Source organism: Artibeus jamaicensis, unplaced genomic scaffold (assembly GCF_021234435.1).
Source record: "Artibeus jamaicensis isolate MK-2021 breed Jamaican fruit bat unplaced genomic scaffold, CSHL_Jam_final contig_793, whole genome shotgun sequence".
Taxonomy (NCBI): Eukaryota; Metazoa; Chordata; class Mammalia; order Chiroptera; family Phyllostomidae; genus Artibeus; species Artibeus jamaicensis.
The window spans coordinates 7,653,698-7,671,439 of record NW_026521975.1 but is presented as its reverse complement, the minus strand read 5'-3'; the positions used below and the strand labels follow the sequence as shown (position 1 = coordinate 7,671,439).

General features: G+C 35.9%; 1 protein-coding gene across 2 annotated transcripts in view; it reads right to left on the bottom strand.

Annotated features, from left to right (window-relative positions):
• Nucleotides 1-17,742, bottom strand: part of XRN1 (5'-3' exoribonuclease 1) — a 161,693-nt gene that overhangs the window by 114,072 nt on the left and 29,879 nt on the right. For both annotated transcript variants that reach the window (XM_053672843.1, XM_037167457.2), the window contains exons 7-15: nucleotides 15,475-15,562; nucleotides 15,220-15,388; nucleotides 14,399-14,466; nucleotides 13,960-14,097; nucleotides 8,761-8,827; nucleotides 8,443-8,548; nucleotides 7,166-7,255; nucleotides 5,277-5,433; nucleotides 3,692-3,811 (exon numbers count right to left, since the gene is read on the bottom strand). In XM_053672843.1, the coding sequence (XP_053528818.1) occupies nucleotides 3,692-3,811; nucleotides 5,277-5,433; nucleotides 7,166-7,255; nucleotides 8,443-8,548; nucleotides 8,761-8,827; nucleotides 13,960-14,097; nucleotides 14,399-14,466; nucleotides 15,220-15,388; nucleotides 15,475-15,562 (1,003 nt within the window). The remainder of the gene's footprint in view (nucleotides 1-3,691; nucleotides 3,812-5,276; nucleotides 5,434-7,165; nucleotides 7,256-8,442; nucleotides 8,549-8,760; nucleotides 8,828-13,959; nucleotides 14,098-14,398; nucleotides 14,467-15,219; nucleotides 15,389-15,474; nucleotides 15,563-17,742) is intronic.

The following is a 17,742-nucleotide window of genomic DNA, read 5'->3' as shown; positions in this document are numbered from 1 at the left end:
GTAAAAATTTCGACTGCTCCACATTCTTGCTAATATTTGGTATTGTGTTTCAATCTTTCAGTTTTTCTCCACTCTAACAGTGTTATGCAGTGTTATCTCAACATGGTCATACTCTACAAATCTCTCTGATGACAAGCTAAACACTGTTTTATGTGCTTACTGGCTATTTGTATGATGTCTGTCCATAAAATGTCTAACCACTGTTGATATAATTTTAACAGTTTGCATGACATTAATGTAACCTGGCAGCCAAGGAGAGTGGACTGGAGTGCAAGTGAGTGACAATGACAACTTCACTGTACCAGTCAGTGGGGCCGGTAGATGCCGGTAAGTAAGCATGTGTACTGTGTGGCCATCGCATCCAAGATGACTGGAGCAATGAATCTGCATCAGTTTGTGTTTCCTCTGCGGAAACTTTGGATGATTCAGAAGGCCACAGCTATGGGTAACTGGTGATTGGCAGCTTCATCACAACAATGTGCCTGCTCGAGCATCAACGTCTCGTGCAGTGTTTGGCAAAACATCAAATCCCCAGGTGACTCAAACAGACCCCTAGAGCTCAGATTTGACACCCTGCTTTTGGCTTTTCTCAAAACTAAAATCGCTTTTGCAAGGGAAGAGATTTCAGACCACTGATGGGATTCAGTAAAATACTATGCAGCATCTGATGGCGACTAGGAGAACTGTGTGAGGTCCCAAGGTGTCTGTCTACTTTGTAGGGGGCTGAGGCATCACTGTCCTATGTACAATGTTTCTTGTGCCTTCTTCAATAAATTGTCTCTATGTTTCCTATTACATGGCTGGATATCTTTGGACAGACCTTGTATATATTGGTTTGTGAAATGGCCCTTCGAATATTTTGCCCATTTAAAAAATTGGGTTCTCTGTCTTCTTACTATTGAATAAGAAGAGTTGTTTATATTAACCCTGGATACCAGTCCTATGCACACGTATGTTTTACAAATATCTTCTCCCAGTGTGCGGCTTACCTAATCATTGTTTAACGACATCATTTGAAAAGCTTTTTAAAAAAAATTTGATGAAATCTATTTTCTTCATTCTTTTTTTATGGTAAGCATACTCTGTATCTTGACTAAGATTTTCTCCTACATTTACCTGAAAAAATTTTACAGTTGTAGCTTTTATTTTTAGAGCTATTGTGTATTTTGAATTAAGTTTTCTGTGTGGTAAGCTATGGGCTGAGATTAACTTTTTCCCACATATACAGATGGCTATTCCAGCAACAACTATTTGGAAAGTTTTTTCTTTATTCATTAAATAACCTTGGTGGCTTAACTGAAAACGAATTAACTAGAAAAGTGTAGTTCTACATTCAGACTCTACTTTGTTCCACTGATCTATTTGACTATTGCTATGCAAGTAACATACTGCCTTGAATACCACAGATTCATGGTAAGTCATGAAATCAAATCATAAAATTCTTAAATACAGTTTTTTTTTTCTACAGATTGCTTTGGTTATTCCAGATTCTTTGCAATCTCATAAGAACTTTAGAATCAGATTTCCAATTTCCAAACAAAAATCTGCTGGGATATTCACTGGGATTATGTTCAGTCCAAAGAACAATTTGGGAACAAGTTACATTTTAGCAATACTTAGTCTTCTATTTCTTGACTGTCACGTAGCCCATCCATTTATTTAGGTTTCACCTCATCAAGATTATTTAGTTGTCAGTGCAAAGAGTTTACACATGTTAAATTTATAGTTATGTAGACTTTAAACATTTTGCATTTCCAATCATTTGTTGCTAGTATATAGAAACACAACTGAATTTTGTACAGATTTTATATCCTGTGACCTCGCTAAATTTACTGATTAGTTATAGTATTTTTTGAAGATTCTTTGGAATTTTCTACATATAGAAAAATCTCACATGCAAATAAAGACAATTTTACTTTTTTCTCTCTAATCTGCATGCCTTTATTTCTTTCTCTTGAAATAAAGAGAAGCTCTTTACTACAATGAGCTTCCAGTATAGTATTAGAAAAGAGAGTTTAGAACGGGCATCCTTGTCCTATCCTTGACTTTACAGAGGAAATGTTCACTGTGTTAAATATGTTGTTAGCAGGCTTTTTTAGATGTCCTTTATTTGACTGAGGAAGTTTTCTCTTAGTCCATGTCTATTAAAACTGGATATTAAATATTGATAATGAGGTAAATCACTTTGTAAATCAACCTTGTATTTCTAAAATAAACCCTATTCGGTAATGAGAATTATCCTTCTAATATATTACTAAAGCCCATCTGTTTTTATTTTGTAAAAAGTTCTTCATCTACTTTTAGGAGGGCACTGGACATAATTTTCTTGTAACACCTTGCTTGTGACTTCTGGTTTCATTAATTTTTCTGTTGTTCATTCATCTTCCATGGATTTCCATCCCTATCATTATTATTTCTTTATGTTCCTTTGATTTTAATTTGCTATTGTTTTTCTAGCTTCTTATGGTAGGGAGCTTACATAACATTTTAAATTTTTTCTTATCTAGTATAAGCATTTGAAACCTAATTCTCCCTTTAAGCCCTCCTTTAAAGATCACTGCAGATTATGTTATGCTGTGCTTTCAGTATTATTCGTATCAAATTTTTTTTACATTTCCCTTTTACTTTCTTCTTTCATCCATGGATTATTTAGAAGCATGTTATTTAATTTCAAAATGCTTGCAGATCTTCCAGATATTTGTATTAATTTTTAATTTAATTCCATGTGGTCAGAAAACCTCTATGATTTCAACACTTTTAAATTTATCGAAACATTTTATACCTCAGCAAATAATCATGCAAAATGTTCATTATTCACTTAAGAAGAATGTGTACTCTGCAGTTGTTGGGTGCAGCATTCTATAAACATTAATGAGTGTTAAGTGTTTATCCTCCCTATCTGTCTTCTTGTTTTATCAATTTCAATTTTGACAGTTTTTCAGTTTTTGTTTCATGTATTTGAAGCTCTGTTATTAGGTTTATAAATATTTAGAATTTTTATGTCTTGTTGATGAACTGAACTGACTTTTTAATCAGTATAAAATATCCCTCTTGATCTCTGGTAACACCCCCTGTTCCGAAGTCTACTCTGTCTCGCACAGCTGGCTAGCTCAGCAGACCAGAGCACTGTCCCGATGGACCAGGTCCTGGGCTGGATCCCCGGTCGGGGTGCTGTGGTGTCTCTGTCTCTTTGTCTCTCTCTTCTCCCCACTCTCTTCCTCCCTCTTTTTAAAATCCATCAATCAAGCCCTGGCTGGTGTAGCTCAGTGGATTGAGCACGGGCCTGCAAACCAGGCAATCGCGGTTCGATTCCCAGTCAGGGCACATGCCTGGGTTGCAAGCCAGTTCCCTGCAGGCCACTTCCCAGCAGGGGACGCATGAAAGGCAACCGTACATTGATGTTTCTCTCCCTCTCTCCTTCCCTTCCCCTCTAAAGGTAAATAAATAAAATCTTAAAAAAAAAAATCCATCAATCAATAAATGAAGTCTTCTTTGTCTAATATTAGTAAAGCCATTCCAGCTTTCTTATAATTAGTATGCCTAGAAGTTTTGATGCACACACTAAAGAAAAGAGTAGTTAAATCTCATTAACAAAACATAAATGGTGGTTTAAACTCACAGCTTATTAACGTACATGAGATAATCTCTGGTTAAGAATATATGTGCATATGTAACTCTTTCATGCACTAACCTCCTCGATGAAAGGTATAAGCACCACAGCTTCCCATTCCTGTTGTTTCCCATTGAGATCAGTTTTAAAATCCGGTGGATAATATTCTATAATTGGTGAATCCTCACTGGTCATCAAATGCTGTGGAAAGACACAATAGTGTAATAGAGATGTAAGACTACCAATATAGCTTCTTCTTAATATATTGATAATGTTTCCTCGAACAGTTTAAAATTTCTAAGCAAAGCAAAACTAAATTTTTACATCTCAGATACTCTGCAATATACTTGCTATACTTTGATGTTCACTGGTGACACAACTTCACTGCTACTCATCACGCTACCACTCCCCTGGTTATGCAGCAACACTGTACTCTGAATTTTCATTTCATCGTTTCTATCTTTCCTTGTCATTTCACTTTACAAGACTCACTTAAATTGTTTTCCCTTTCAAACTTTAGTTCATTACACAGGCTTCTAATTTTTAACCTTAAATAATTTGTTTTCATGTCCTAATCAACTGATTTTATTGTAACAAGTAATACAGTAACAAGTAATACAAAAACTGCCACCTAAGATAATTTAAAAAGAAAAACATTCTAAAATCCAAGAATCTCTTCATTACTAACAGCAAAGGTAAGAAGTCCAATAAGACATGTTTTTATTAGAGATTTTGTAAGAGAGGTAGAAAATGAAAGCATAAGAATGTCTTCTAAGAAAACGAAAAGGCATATTTCTCAGAGTAATATGTAAAATAATAACCAGTATGCCATGGGCAGAGAACAATCAAAACAGACATGGCTATAAAACATGTATAGTTCTATTGCTTCACAGTAAGTGAGTATCAATGCTTTTAATATATCTAAAAGCATCAAAGAAACTTCAGAAGAAACTTAAGGGTGACCAAAGGGCCCAGCGTGGAGGACAGGTTGTTTCAGAAAGATGTGGCAAAGTACAGGTGCGCACATGAGCATATGTGTCTGCTCTCGTTCCTGGGATTGGACCACAGAACAGACTGATGCTTTAACTCTAAGTAGTTCTAAATGAAATTTACCCTCAGAATCAGCTTATCAGGCTTTGTGTAATTTTGATGATTCAAATCGTCCCTAAATATCTGCCTTGTTATGCAAAATATGTTAACCAGAGAAAAGCCTTTCATTCCAGTTTGATAAATGAAATATTTAAAACCCAAATATAAACTGAGATAATACTTCAGTTGAGATAAATAACTTATAAGAATCACATCTATTGTAATAAGTAGAAGGTAAAAGAGAACAAGAATGAAATAAGCAAACATCTGGACAAAGCTGATAGCTCCAGATTTTCCCTGATTCGGTTTGTTTCCATCAGCGCAGAGACAAATTGCACATTTGGGGAGGCACTGAACATGAACAGGCTCCACTCTGGGCCATCTGCGGATTCTGCCTGCATCTTTAAAGATTTGCAGCTCACTGTAAATCAGAAACTTTTCAAGAGACTGAAGAACTACTATATTTGAAAATAAAAGTATAGTTAGCTATTAAAGAAATTTGGGTGCTCTGTCTCTAAGTTTGGAGAATGAGCTTCCAAATATTAAGAACATAAAAACATTTAATTCTAAAACCCACCTGGTAACATGTAGGAAGTAAATTTTTGCTAGCTGCGGGAAGTACAGCAAGAAGCTGTTCAAATGGCTTAAAAGGTTTTCCTAGTTCAAAATGGATTTTGAGTGTGCTGATGTTGCGGATATCAGATAGGAAAGGTGCATAATGGTAAGGGTAATACCTACAAAACAAAACTGAGTTTTAAACAAATGGCGACATTATGAAACAGGTCAATATAAAAATGTTTCCATATTTTAATAATGCAACAATAATTCTAAAGAAAAAAATTTATCACCCATACTTCCACTAACTGAGTATAAGAAATCAGTAGTCTTGAAAACTTTAGGTCATGTGATGAAGACAAATGTTGTATTTACTTAATTTTTAAAGTACAGCTTCACACATTTCCAAAATTGGGATGTACAATGTAACTGAAGAATACATATAACAGAATGGGTTAGTTCCCAAAATGCTGAGTGTGCATTTTCCAAGCAATACATTCTTAGAACAAAGTACTGAGGTAATTAGAAGACTCTCAGGAAGCCTGGGCCTCTGCCATGAGGACCAGGCCAACAGTGAACCTGAGCTTACACTGGATCTTACTAGTCAGCTCTAAGAACTTTTATATTTGAATTAGTATATTATTATGCTTGTGATAAGGATTAAAGTATTTATCAGTCATACAACTTTTTTTGTTTTTAATACTTTCCCATCTTTAACTATAGGTATAAGTATTTTTAAAAAGCTTCACACATACAATTTTTAAAAAATATCAATATTCTTATTTGACTAAGGATACCCAAAAAATGGAGAAATATTTTTTATGGTCCACAATTATGGCGTATTTGAAATGAACGGGAAAGTTCAGGAGACAGAATGGCATGTGGAATAATTGAAAATGTAAAGACTTTGAAATCAGATGGGCCTGGACTTAATTCTTGCATACAGGTGGTATGCATGACCTTGGAAAGGTAATTTAACTTCTTTGAGCCTCATCTGCAAAGGCAAAGAACAAGGCTTAATTTAAATGGCTGTCAGGATTATATGAGAACATGCTTTTTAAATTCTTGGTCTTAAAGCCAGTAGTATGACAGCAATAATTTATACTCATCCTCTAAAAAAGGCAAATCAAGGATTTTTGTCATGGGAACACTCTTCAAAAGGTACTGAGAATCAAGTTAGTTATAGGAAAGATTTTTCTAAAGGCTATCAGTAAGTGAAATCATAATTAATGTCACATTATGTCACTATGCTTTGTTTTGCTATATGGTGCTTTAAAATGAAGCCTACACCCAGGTACTCTGCCAGCAAAACAAAATGAGCTATCTCATCACCTCAAAGTCTTTACCTTTCCCTGCATCATTTTTTGGTTTATTTTTCTATTTGGGTGGTTGGTTTGGAAATGTAGATGGAACACGCTGGAATAGGAAGCTTGAGAGAAATGAAAAATTACTATTTCCCAGGAAAGCAAATAGTTCTTTTCTTCTTTACCTTTCACAGCCTAACATTCAAATAATCCATTCCTCAGTAATTACTCCTGATAAAAATTTCTCTCAAACACACAAAATGTAAAAAAGAATATAATGAACAACCCCACATAACAATACCTCTGACCTAATAATTATAAAGAGTTTTTCAGGCTTGATTCATCATGATAAAGAAGTTTTAAATCCTTAGATGAACAAAGGACTTTTATTATGGGCCATCTTCCAAGGCTGAAAGCATCATTGTGATACCAAAGTCTTCTCGAAGTGTTTTTATCGAAGGAGACATTACCTGCATTTCACTTAAACTTGGCTGTATGTACCTTTTTAAAAATACTACCAAAAACAGAAATAAAAGCAAAGGAATCTCCAAATGAGACTACACTAATGAATCAATATAAAAAAACCTTTCTTTTCGTATTCCCTCACCAGCTCCAGGACTGAACTCCGTGATAGTAATAGTGCAAAATCCACTGTATTGCCTGAATATAACATGCAGCTTGATCAGCCAGAAAGTCACTGAAAACAGAAAAGAGTATTTTCATTACAACATTAATTTTTTAAAGACAGGACATTGTTCTCAGAGCATGAAATCTGCCTCAATGTTTTATTTAATCAATGAATAAGCTAAATAATTATGATCAGAAAAACTCCCAAATATTATTTTTTAAAATTCCATCTGTCAGATTAAATGTTTGCCTTATGTTTCCTAAACCAACTACCAGAATATTTAAAACTGCTGTGCATATTTATTCAGTCAATGAACGATGCTTTGGTTTAATAGTTGACAATTTTGCCAATGTAGATTTCCATAAAGTGGCACTACCACTCCCTTAAACAGCTGGGGCGTTCTGAGAGAGAGGGTGGGAATGTTCTTCCCCTCGGAGGATGCCTGAGACAATTACAGAGGGAGATCGGAAGAATCTTAAAACCCGGTTACAGCAGCTAGAATACACTTTGAAAAGTGCTATAGACCCACAGACAGTTTTCCCTCTAATACCTTCTTCCTTCTAAAACCCTGCCATTTAAGGTAAAATAAATGGGGGGTTGGAGTGGGAAAGGGCCCTAGGCTAAAGCCAAAAGAGGCTATAACCTTGTTAGTGTTTATTACTGAAATTCAAGTCAAGATGAATCAAAATATTCCAGATCTCCAGTGCTTAGAAAGGAACACTCTGAAAATGCAATGTATTACTTTTTTGTTAAAAAAGAAATACACCCTCATTATTGAAAATCTCGATAATGAAGAAAAGCATTTTTTATCACTGTACAGCAATTACTAGTACACATTTTACTATATTTCTTTTCAGTCTTTTATATATGACCAGGATGTTTTGGCTGTTTTTTTTTAAATGAGAGTATACTACACACACACACGCCATCATTCTAGAGATTAGGTTTTTAAGAATCTTTCAGAGTAAGTATTAACCTAGGGTCGAGCCAGGTGGCCTTTGAAATAAGTGTGATGTGAGCTTGAGAAGACAGAAGCAAAAAACTAACCATTTTCTATTTGGCAATTTTTATCACAGGAATTCAACACATGTCAGTGAATATTACCTTCTCCAAAGCCATACCAGTTGAAAGACTGAGAATAATTTATGAAACCGAAAAATCCTTCTTTCTCACTACCTTATCAAAATGATGCTAGTCTATGAAGAACTACAAAATCTAATTTCTTCCAAGTGTAATAAGAATTGGCAAGAACATACTCAGACACGACATCAACTCCCATCTTCGTCATGTAGTATGTTCTTTTATATTGCCTAAACTCAGTCTCAAAGAGGTCGTCATCTTCAGTCTCATCTTCTAAATTGTCTGAAAACAAAAAAGCCAGAAACACAGCGGCTGATAATTAAGAATATTTTATTTTTCCATCTAAAGCTTTGATAAATACATACGAAAGCATACGTTTATAACCTATCTTTGAAATCGGTTCCATCCAACATTATTGAATTAATAGTAATAAAGGAAAGCTATGACAACCATTCTGTCCAAAAGTAACATATTAAAATGCAGTTTGTACTCACCCTTAGAAGTTACCACCTCTTCTCTATTTTTATCTAAAGCAACCCAACATACAGAAGTTTCCTGGCCCTATAAAAATTACAAATCAATATGAAATTAATGGCAAGCTACATTTCAAAGTGAGACATTTCACAGGGATATTTAAAAATATACTAAAAATAAAGGAATAATCCTTAAGTAACGCACTATAAAAGTTTATTTTAAAAAATAATTTCCAAATTCTGTGTAAATGTTTTTGGTTTTACATAACTTGTTTTCTAAAGCTGTAAGTAGAACATTCAAGACTCTCAAAAATATGTAATAAGTAATTGTCATAATTATAAAGGAGAAATATATTTAATTACATGTGTTTCAAGAGAAAACACTTCAATATTTCATTTACTCAGAGAAAAAGATACAATCAACATCAAATCCTTTTATAATTTATCAATCTTAACATTTCTTTATAAGACTCTATTTATTTATTTTTAGAGCAGAGAAGGGAAGAAGAGAGGGAGCGAAACATCAGTGTGTAGTTGCCCCAGCACGGTGCCTCCTACTGGGGACCTGGCCCACAACCCAGGAATGTCCCCTGACTGGGGATCCAACCAGTGACTCTCTGGTTCACAGACCGGCACTCAATCCACTGAGCCACACCAGCCAGGGCAATCTTAACATTTACATGCATCAAATTCTGGACTACCTTTAACGAAATATACTTATGATGGACTACAATGATTATAAACATCACTTACTTTGTCTCTGGATCCCATCATTCTTATGACTCTTTTAACTACACTTCTAAATTTTTCTCCTTTGTAACTCATTTGCTTTTCTATAATTCTTCCATCTCATCATTTCCTTCCTATCTTTTCCTTAGCTTGTGATTTCATCTCTTCTCTTCTTTATTTTCTGACTGCCTTTCTACCGCCAGTGACTCTCATTACTGTTCTTCATACTCCTTATCCTCATCATTTCCTTTTTGTCAGGCAAACCAGGGCCTTGGCCAACTTCCTGTGTCTGGGCAGACCCTCCAGCTCCTCTCATTTTACCAGTGTTTCTACTGTTAACCACTTATGCTTAGAACACATGTGATGTTTAAGGACTGAGCTGAGGTGGGCAGAGCCAGGGATTACTGTTATGTAAGTTTCGTGAATTCAAGTTCCAAAAAGTTGCAGAGGCTGCCTTAGCCAGGTGGCTCAGTTGGGTGGAGTGTCATCCATACACCAAAAGGCTGTAAGTTTGATTCCCGGTCATAGCACATATCCAGGTTGCAGGTCCTATCCCTGTGCAGGCAGCAAATGGGAGCAGCTGATCAATATTTCTCTCTCTTCCCATTCCTCTCTCTTTAAAATCAATAAACATATCCTCAGGTGAGGATTTAAAAAAAAAAAAAAGGTTGCAGAGGCTGTTTTCTTAAGAGAAAAACTGCAAAGTAGAATGCACACTGACTGCTGCTAAGTTCCACTAAGAAAAACCTATGCAATTAGAGGACTTTACTAAAGAAAAATCAAGATAGTTGCTCTTCCTGTGCAAGGGTCCTAATTAAAACCAGTATAGCAAGGAGATTACAGGAAACCCTTCAATTTCTGAAGAATACAATAATTGTAGATAAGCTGAGGAAATTTTCAGAAAAGGTTTATTTTCCAAGTTAACACATATAAGACATTCTTTAGACATTAGAGATATTTTACATGGTACTAGCATATTCTAACTAATTGTATTATTCATTTATCGAGCACCATTTACAAGATACTGTGCTAATCACTCAAGCTGTCCTATTATTGCAGTATTATATACATAATTTTATATGCGAATTATTTCTACAGAAAAAAATCACTGATCTAGTTGATGTCTCATAACATTAAATGCTATAAATATCTACATTTAAAAAAGATAATTAGAGACTGAAGATGGCGACAAGGTAGGAAGGAGCAGATTCCACTTCCCCCTACACACGGGAGAAAAACCTGGACAGTCTACAGAGGAACAGAGCAAACAGCCAACAGTACCCCAGCACATATGAAAATAAGAGACCAAAAATTGTAGGAGACAATGAAAAACCAGACAATAAGGAGAGTGCTTCAGGACAATAAGATCCTTGGGTCCAGCACAGAAACCAGCGCAGCTGAAGCCCAAGGCCTGGTGCCCGCTGGGTCTGCCACAGGGTTCTTGGGAGAGAGCCCGGTCAATGGCTCCCTCCCCTGCCAAACAGGTTTGAGCAGCACCAGGAGAGACCTGGTTGCTTGAAGTCAGAGAGGGGAATAAGGACTAAGTGGCAAACACACAGGGGCTGTGAGTACCCACAGAGTCTGTGGCCACAGGCTGGGGAGAACTGAGAGAGTTGGGCTCTGAGGGGCCCTGACCGGGATAGTCCCTGGTCTGGTTGGAGAGGCAAGCTTAGGCAGGAGAAATTTCTCAAAAAGAGAAACTGAAACAAGAGACACTCAGCTGTTTGGGGAATTCTCCTGCAGCAGCCACTCTGGCCTCCTCCCCACCCAGCCTCAACGGGCTCCCAAGGCAGAGCAGAAGGCCCTGTGCATATTCCTGTGGCCCTGGAAATATTGTGGGAATATAGTAGGGAATTTTAACACACGACTGTCAAAAATGGATTGATCTTCCAAACAAAATAACAACAAAGATATTGTGGCATTGAACAAAAGCCTAGATGAAATGGACTTAACTAATATATATATAGAACCCTCCATCCCGAAGAAACTAAATACACATTCTTTTCAAATGCACATGGAACATTTTCAAAGATAGACCACATGACAGAACACAAAACAAGCCTCAACAAATTCAAGAAAATTGAAATCACACCAAGAATTTTCTCCAACTACAAGGGACTGAAACTGGAATCCAACCCTGAAAAAACCCCAAACACTCAAAATCATGGAGATTGAATGGCATGCTATTAAGCAATGAATGGTCAAGAATAAAATTAGGGAAGAAATCAAAAAGTTTCTGGAAACAAATGAACACATAGACCAATGGAACAGAACAGAGAGCCCAGAAATAAACTCAAGTCTATACAGTCAATTAGTATTCGGAAAAGGGGGCAGCAACATAAAATAGCGTAAAAACAGCCTCTTCAACAAATGCTGTTGGGAGAGCTGGACAGATACGTGCAAAAAAATGAAACTTGATCACCAACATACACCATACACAAAAATAAATTCAAGGTGGATAAAAGACTTAAATATAAGTTGTGACATCATTAAAGTTCTAGAGGAGAACACAGGCAAGAAAAATCTCAGATATTTCACGCAACATTTTTACTGATATGTAGCCTAGAGGAAGGGACATAAGGAAAAGAATAAACAAATGGGATCTCATCAAAATAAAAAGCTTCTGCATGGCTAAAGAAAAGAGTATTACAATAAAAAGAGAACCAACCATATGGGAAACATATTTGCCTATGATACCTCAGACAAGGGTTTGGTCTCCAAAAGAACTCACATGATTTCGCTCTAAGAAGACAAGCAATCCAGTTAAAAAATGGACAAAGAACTTGAACAGACACTTCTCCAAGGAGGACATACAGAGGAACCAGAGACACACATGAAAAGATGCTCAATATCGCTAGCTATCAGAGAGATGCAAATTAAAACCATAATGAGATACCACTGCACACTGGTCATAACGGCCATCATAAACAAAGCAACAAACAACAAGTATTGGAGAGGATGTGGAGACAACAGTGCCTAGGGCACTGTTGGTGGGAGTGCAGACTGGTACAACGTCTAATGAAAAACAGTAAGGAACTTTCTCAGAAAACTAAAAATGGATCTGCTTTTTGACCCAGCAATTCCAATGCTAGGATTATAGAACCCTGAAACACTAAACCAAAAGAACCTATGCACCCCAGTGTTCACAGCAGCACAATTTACAATAGCCAAGTGTTGGAAGCCACCTAGGTGCCCATTGGTAAATCAATGGATAAAAAAACTATGGCACAAGCCCTGGATGGTGTAGCTCAGTGGATTGAGCGCGGGCCTATGAACCAACCAAAAAACTATGGTACATTTACGCAATGGAATTCCATGCAGCAGAAAGAAAGAAGAAGGTCCTATCCTTTGCAACAGCATGGATGGAACTGGAAAGCATTTTGCTAAGCAAAATAAGCCAGGTGGCAAAAGACAAATACCATATGATCTCACCTTTAACAGCAACCTAATCAACAAGCAAAATATAACCAAAGACACTGAAATTGAGAACAGGCTGACAGTGACCAGAGGGGAAAAGGGAGGGAGTTTCGGGAGAAAAGGGGAAGGGTTTGCAGGAACTAGTATAAAGGACACATGGACAATAACAAGCGGGGGGGGGGGGGGGGGGGGGAAAACAGGGGTGAGGTGGGGAAAGTTGGGGGGGTAGGCTGGGATGGGGTAAAAGGCAGAAAACTGTACTTGAATAACAAAATTTAAAAAAGACTTTCCTTCTGCTGGGGTAGTGGAAAAATGGAGGAGGGTATGGGGAGATAAATGGTGATGGAAGGAGACTTGACTTGTGGTGGTGACACACAGTACAGTGTACAGATGATATACTGTAAAATGTGCACCTGAAATCTATATAATTTTGTTAACCAGTGTCACCCCTAAAAATATCTTTTAAAAAGATAACTAACTGTGGGGGAGAAAATACGGACAACTGTAATTGAACAATAAAATAATGTAAATTTTAAAAGTTTATTAATTAATTAAAATTTTAAAAAGGGCTCTTATAGAGCCCAGAAATGTTTTCTACACTTTTAAAAGAATAGGAGAGAAGCTGTGGCTGGGTGGCTTGGTGGACTGAGGGCTGGCCTACAAACCAAAGGCAGTTCGATTCCCACTCAGGGCACACATCTGGGTTGCTGGCCAGGTTCCCAGTAGGGGGTACTGGAGAGGGAACCACATACTGACGTTTCTCTCCCTCTCTTTCTTCCTCCCTTCCCCTCTCTAAAAATAATAAATAAAATATTTTAAAAGACACAAACACTAGGAGAACAAAGGAAACAATGTTCTTCTTCAAAGGTAAAATAAGAAATTGATTTTTAAAGATCAGATTTAAATGATAGGATCTAATAAAGAGAAACCAAAACAATGTTTAAAATGTACGTACAGAAGAAGAAATGATAATGAAATGAAGCAACCCCCAAATCATAAGAAAATGAGAAACAAGGAATATCAGTTTTACCTTTACAGCTAAAAAAATGAAAGGACACCTAAAAAAATGAACACCTTTGATTTTTTCTTTTCCTTGTAGTTCTTGGCTTCCTCTGCTGCAACACCTGCCGCTTCGTTGAGGTACTTGTTACCAACTTTGCTTTCAAACCATTTTAGGTCCACAAAAACTTCACTGAAGTGCTCCCGATCAAACTGAACAGAAATATTTAAATTCATGTAAAAATCATTTAGGTGTGTCCTGAAGAATACAAACAAAACTTTTAATATGGACTACTTCTGGAGTGTAGGAAATCAGGGAATATAGTTTATTATGTACATGGAGACCTCATCTACTACTCTGAAAATTACAAGTAAAAAGCAAATAAATATAATTCATGTAAATTTATTCATATAGATTGACCAACAGGATAAGAATTACAAAAATTTTTTCTTCTGCTATTATGTAATCACTAAGTGACCATTTACAGGAAATCAAAAATTTCTGGTTACTTACATCTGATAATTTCACAAGGTATTTCTCAAATCGAGGTAAGTTGAGATGCCCACTTTCATTAATATAACCTAAAAGAAATAACATCTAAATTTGGACTAAAAGCTGGTAGTTTTTCTAAACAATTCAACAAAATTCTTTTTATAAAATGTTGAATGTTACACTTTACTAATCAGAGAAAAACACTGCACTGGACTACATATAACTGGATCTAGTTTACTAGAACTTGTTGAACTTGCTGTTACAATAATATATAATAAATAAGATCTGAAGCAAAATATAAGAAATCCCAGGTTCACATAAGAATAATCCTCCCACGTTTCCAATATATTGTAACAGTTATTTAAATTAAATATGGTCTAGAATGTAACCATTTGATGTCACCTTCAGAAGAAAGGGACTAATATCCTGCTACTGTTTTCCTCAGTATCACCTCTGTTTGTGAATTTCCTAGTTTAACTGAAGTCTTTCCTTCATATTAAATACCCTAATGCATACCCATTTAGAATAACTGAATTTCTATGTTTAAATATGAAAGAACCTAAGTGAAAACAACAATGTCTACTGAGTTTCTTAAACAATTACAGGCAGAGATTAATTAGGTAACAATAAATGAGACTGCATAATTCTGGTTATTTTCTGAGCTTAGGAGCTATTGAAAACTATAACCTTAAAGCTTGGAGCTTAAAATTAAAAAAAAAACAAAACCTAATTTTTTCCTACTTTAGTTGTACATGTAATAATCTAATGACCTGGGTGACATTTTTAGAGTTAGCTGAGTGCTAAGTTAAAGTAGCCACAAATGAATATTAAACTCTGTTTACCTCCAAGTTCTGGCAGGATATTAATATATGTTCCATAAAGAAGAGGCAGTGCATCATGATTAATATGTAAATGAGGTAGATGAGGGATAAAATCATTGCCAACAAGAAATCCCATCAAAATCCAATCATCTATTATCCTTTCAATATCATATTTAAATGTGATCTTGTCCTAGAGTAAAATGGGAAAGAAAAAAGTCAAGTCCTCTGCAACTTTCTGCATACACATGTTTGGTCCACAGATACAGGAATACTTACTTTTAACATTGAAAACTCATAGTCAATATATTCTCTCATTAAAGACAAGTGTAAGAGGTGAAATGTGGTTTCTTCTGGTGCACATACCCTGTAATTAGTCAGATGATCAACAGAGTTAATTTTATATATATATATTTAGAGTTAATTATATTTTTAAGGTTCAAGCTTAAAAATGTAGCAAGACTTAAAGTAAAACTTATCATTAGAAGATAATTTTTGTATTCAACGCGTGCAATTTATATGTAAGCTTTAGGGTAATGTAAAGATAAAATATAACTGCAATTACAATACATACAGCATAAATTCCAAAATAACTGGATTACATTATGCTTTCTGTGGAAGGACTACGAGAATGAAGAAAGCCTGAGTAAGTCACAGTAGATGTAAGAAACCATGAGTTCTGGCCCAATTGAGGCTGTCCACCAACAGACAGCACACAGATAGGCTGAGTTTATACTTTCATATGTACTGCAGTATAGTCCAAGGCTTCAATGGTGAGGAACTAATAATGGTAAGGGAACTCAAGAATTAAAGATTTTAGCTTCAGTTATAGTTGACAGGCTTAAGTGATTAATGCATGTGGAAAGCTGTTATTCCAGGTACTGGAATGAATGACACCAGGAGACTGACAAGCCATTCAACCTTTTTGCCCCAAGGGGTGGTGGGGGTATGTAAGTAATAGAGATGGTATCTGAGCCACTGTGTTCCAGGAAGTCAGATAAAGAATTATTGACCAGCAGACAAATACTAAGTAAACTGCCTCCATAGGCAGTTAGTACTCTAGCTACTATTTAGCTAGATAAATACCAGCTAAACTATGTCTCAGATAAGAGATAAGGCAACTCTTATCCAATTCACCTTTTCCTAAATCCCTTACCTACTCTTTCCTTCTCACTATAAAAAGGGTCAACTTGAGATGAGATGTTGAGAGGAATTTGGGGGTACGTAACCCGCCATCTTCTCAAATCACCAGCATCTGAATGCAGTGCCCATAAAGATTCAATTGAGTCTCTACTTACTGGTCCTGGTATCTGGCTTCCCTGTCGCTGCTTATCCTGCCCTGGTTTGGTTTATACTCCTGGCTGTTAGTCTGTACTCCGATTACCAGTAAGAATACAAGCTAACAAGAGTATATTAAAAGGATTATACACCAAAGGCAAGTGGGATTTACCCCAGGAATGAAAAGAAGATTCAACATAAGAAAAAAATTGATGTTAATACACCACATTAACAAAGGAAAAAACACCCCACAATCATGTAGCTGAAAAAAATTTTGTCAAAATTCAACACCTTTCCTTTATATCGTAAGGGGAATTTATTAAAAAAAAAAAAACCCACACAGCTAACATCATACTAAATGACTCAATGGTCAAAGACTAAAGATTAAAAACAAGTCAAAGATGCCCATTTTCACTAGAGCTATTTAACATTATTCTGGAAGTCCTCTCCAGGGCACTAAAGCAGGAGAACATATAAATGGTATCCAAAATTGGAAAAGAAGAAATAAAACTATCTCTATTTACAGATACAGTAAATTCTCTCTATATAAAATCCCACAGAATCCACAAAAGAGCTACTAGTAAAAAAATGTTTGTTTGTTTGTTTCACAAAAATCAGCTGGGTTCCAACACAGCAGCAACAAAGAATCCAAAAAGGAAATTAAGAAACAATTCCACTTACCATACCATCCAAAAGAATAAAACATTTAGTAATAAACTTGACCAAGAAGACAAAAGAAAACAAAAACAGAAGCAGAAAAATAAATTCAGAGTTACAGAGAACAGACTAGACTGACGGTGCCCAGAGGTGGAGAGGGGGTGCGGGGAGCAAAATGAGCACAGGTGGCCAAAGGCTACAAATCCCAATTACAGGTTAAATAGGTCCTGGGGATGTAATGTACAGCATGGTAGATATCAAAAGGAATAAAAGAAGAAAAAAATGAAGCAAAAGACTTGTACACTGAAACTACATCATTTTGCTGGAAGAAAGTAGACACCACATGTTTACGGACTGGAAGACAATATCAAGATATAAACAGCACCTGAAAAGGATATACAGACTCAATGGCGTCCCTAATAAAATACCAAGGATTATTTTTTAACAAAAATAAAAATATCCATCCTAAAAAATTGTTGATCTCAAGAGACTCCCCAAATAGCCAAAATAATCCTGAAAAGAACAAAATTGTAAGGCTCACTCTTCCTAATTTCAAAACTTACTGTAAAGCTACAGTGATCAAAATACTGTGGTACTGCCATACAGACAGAC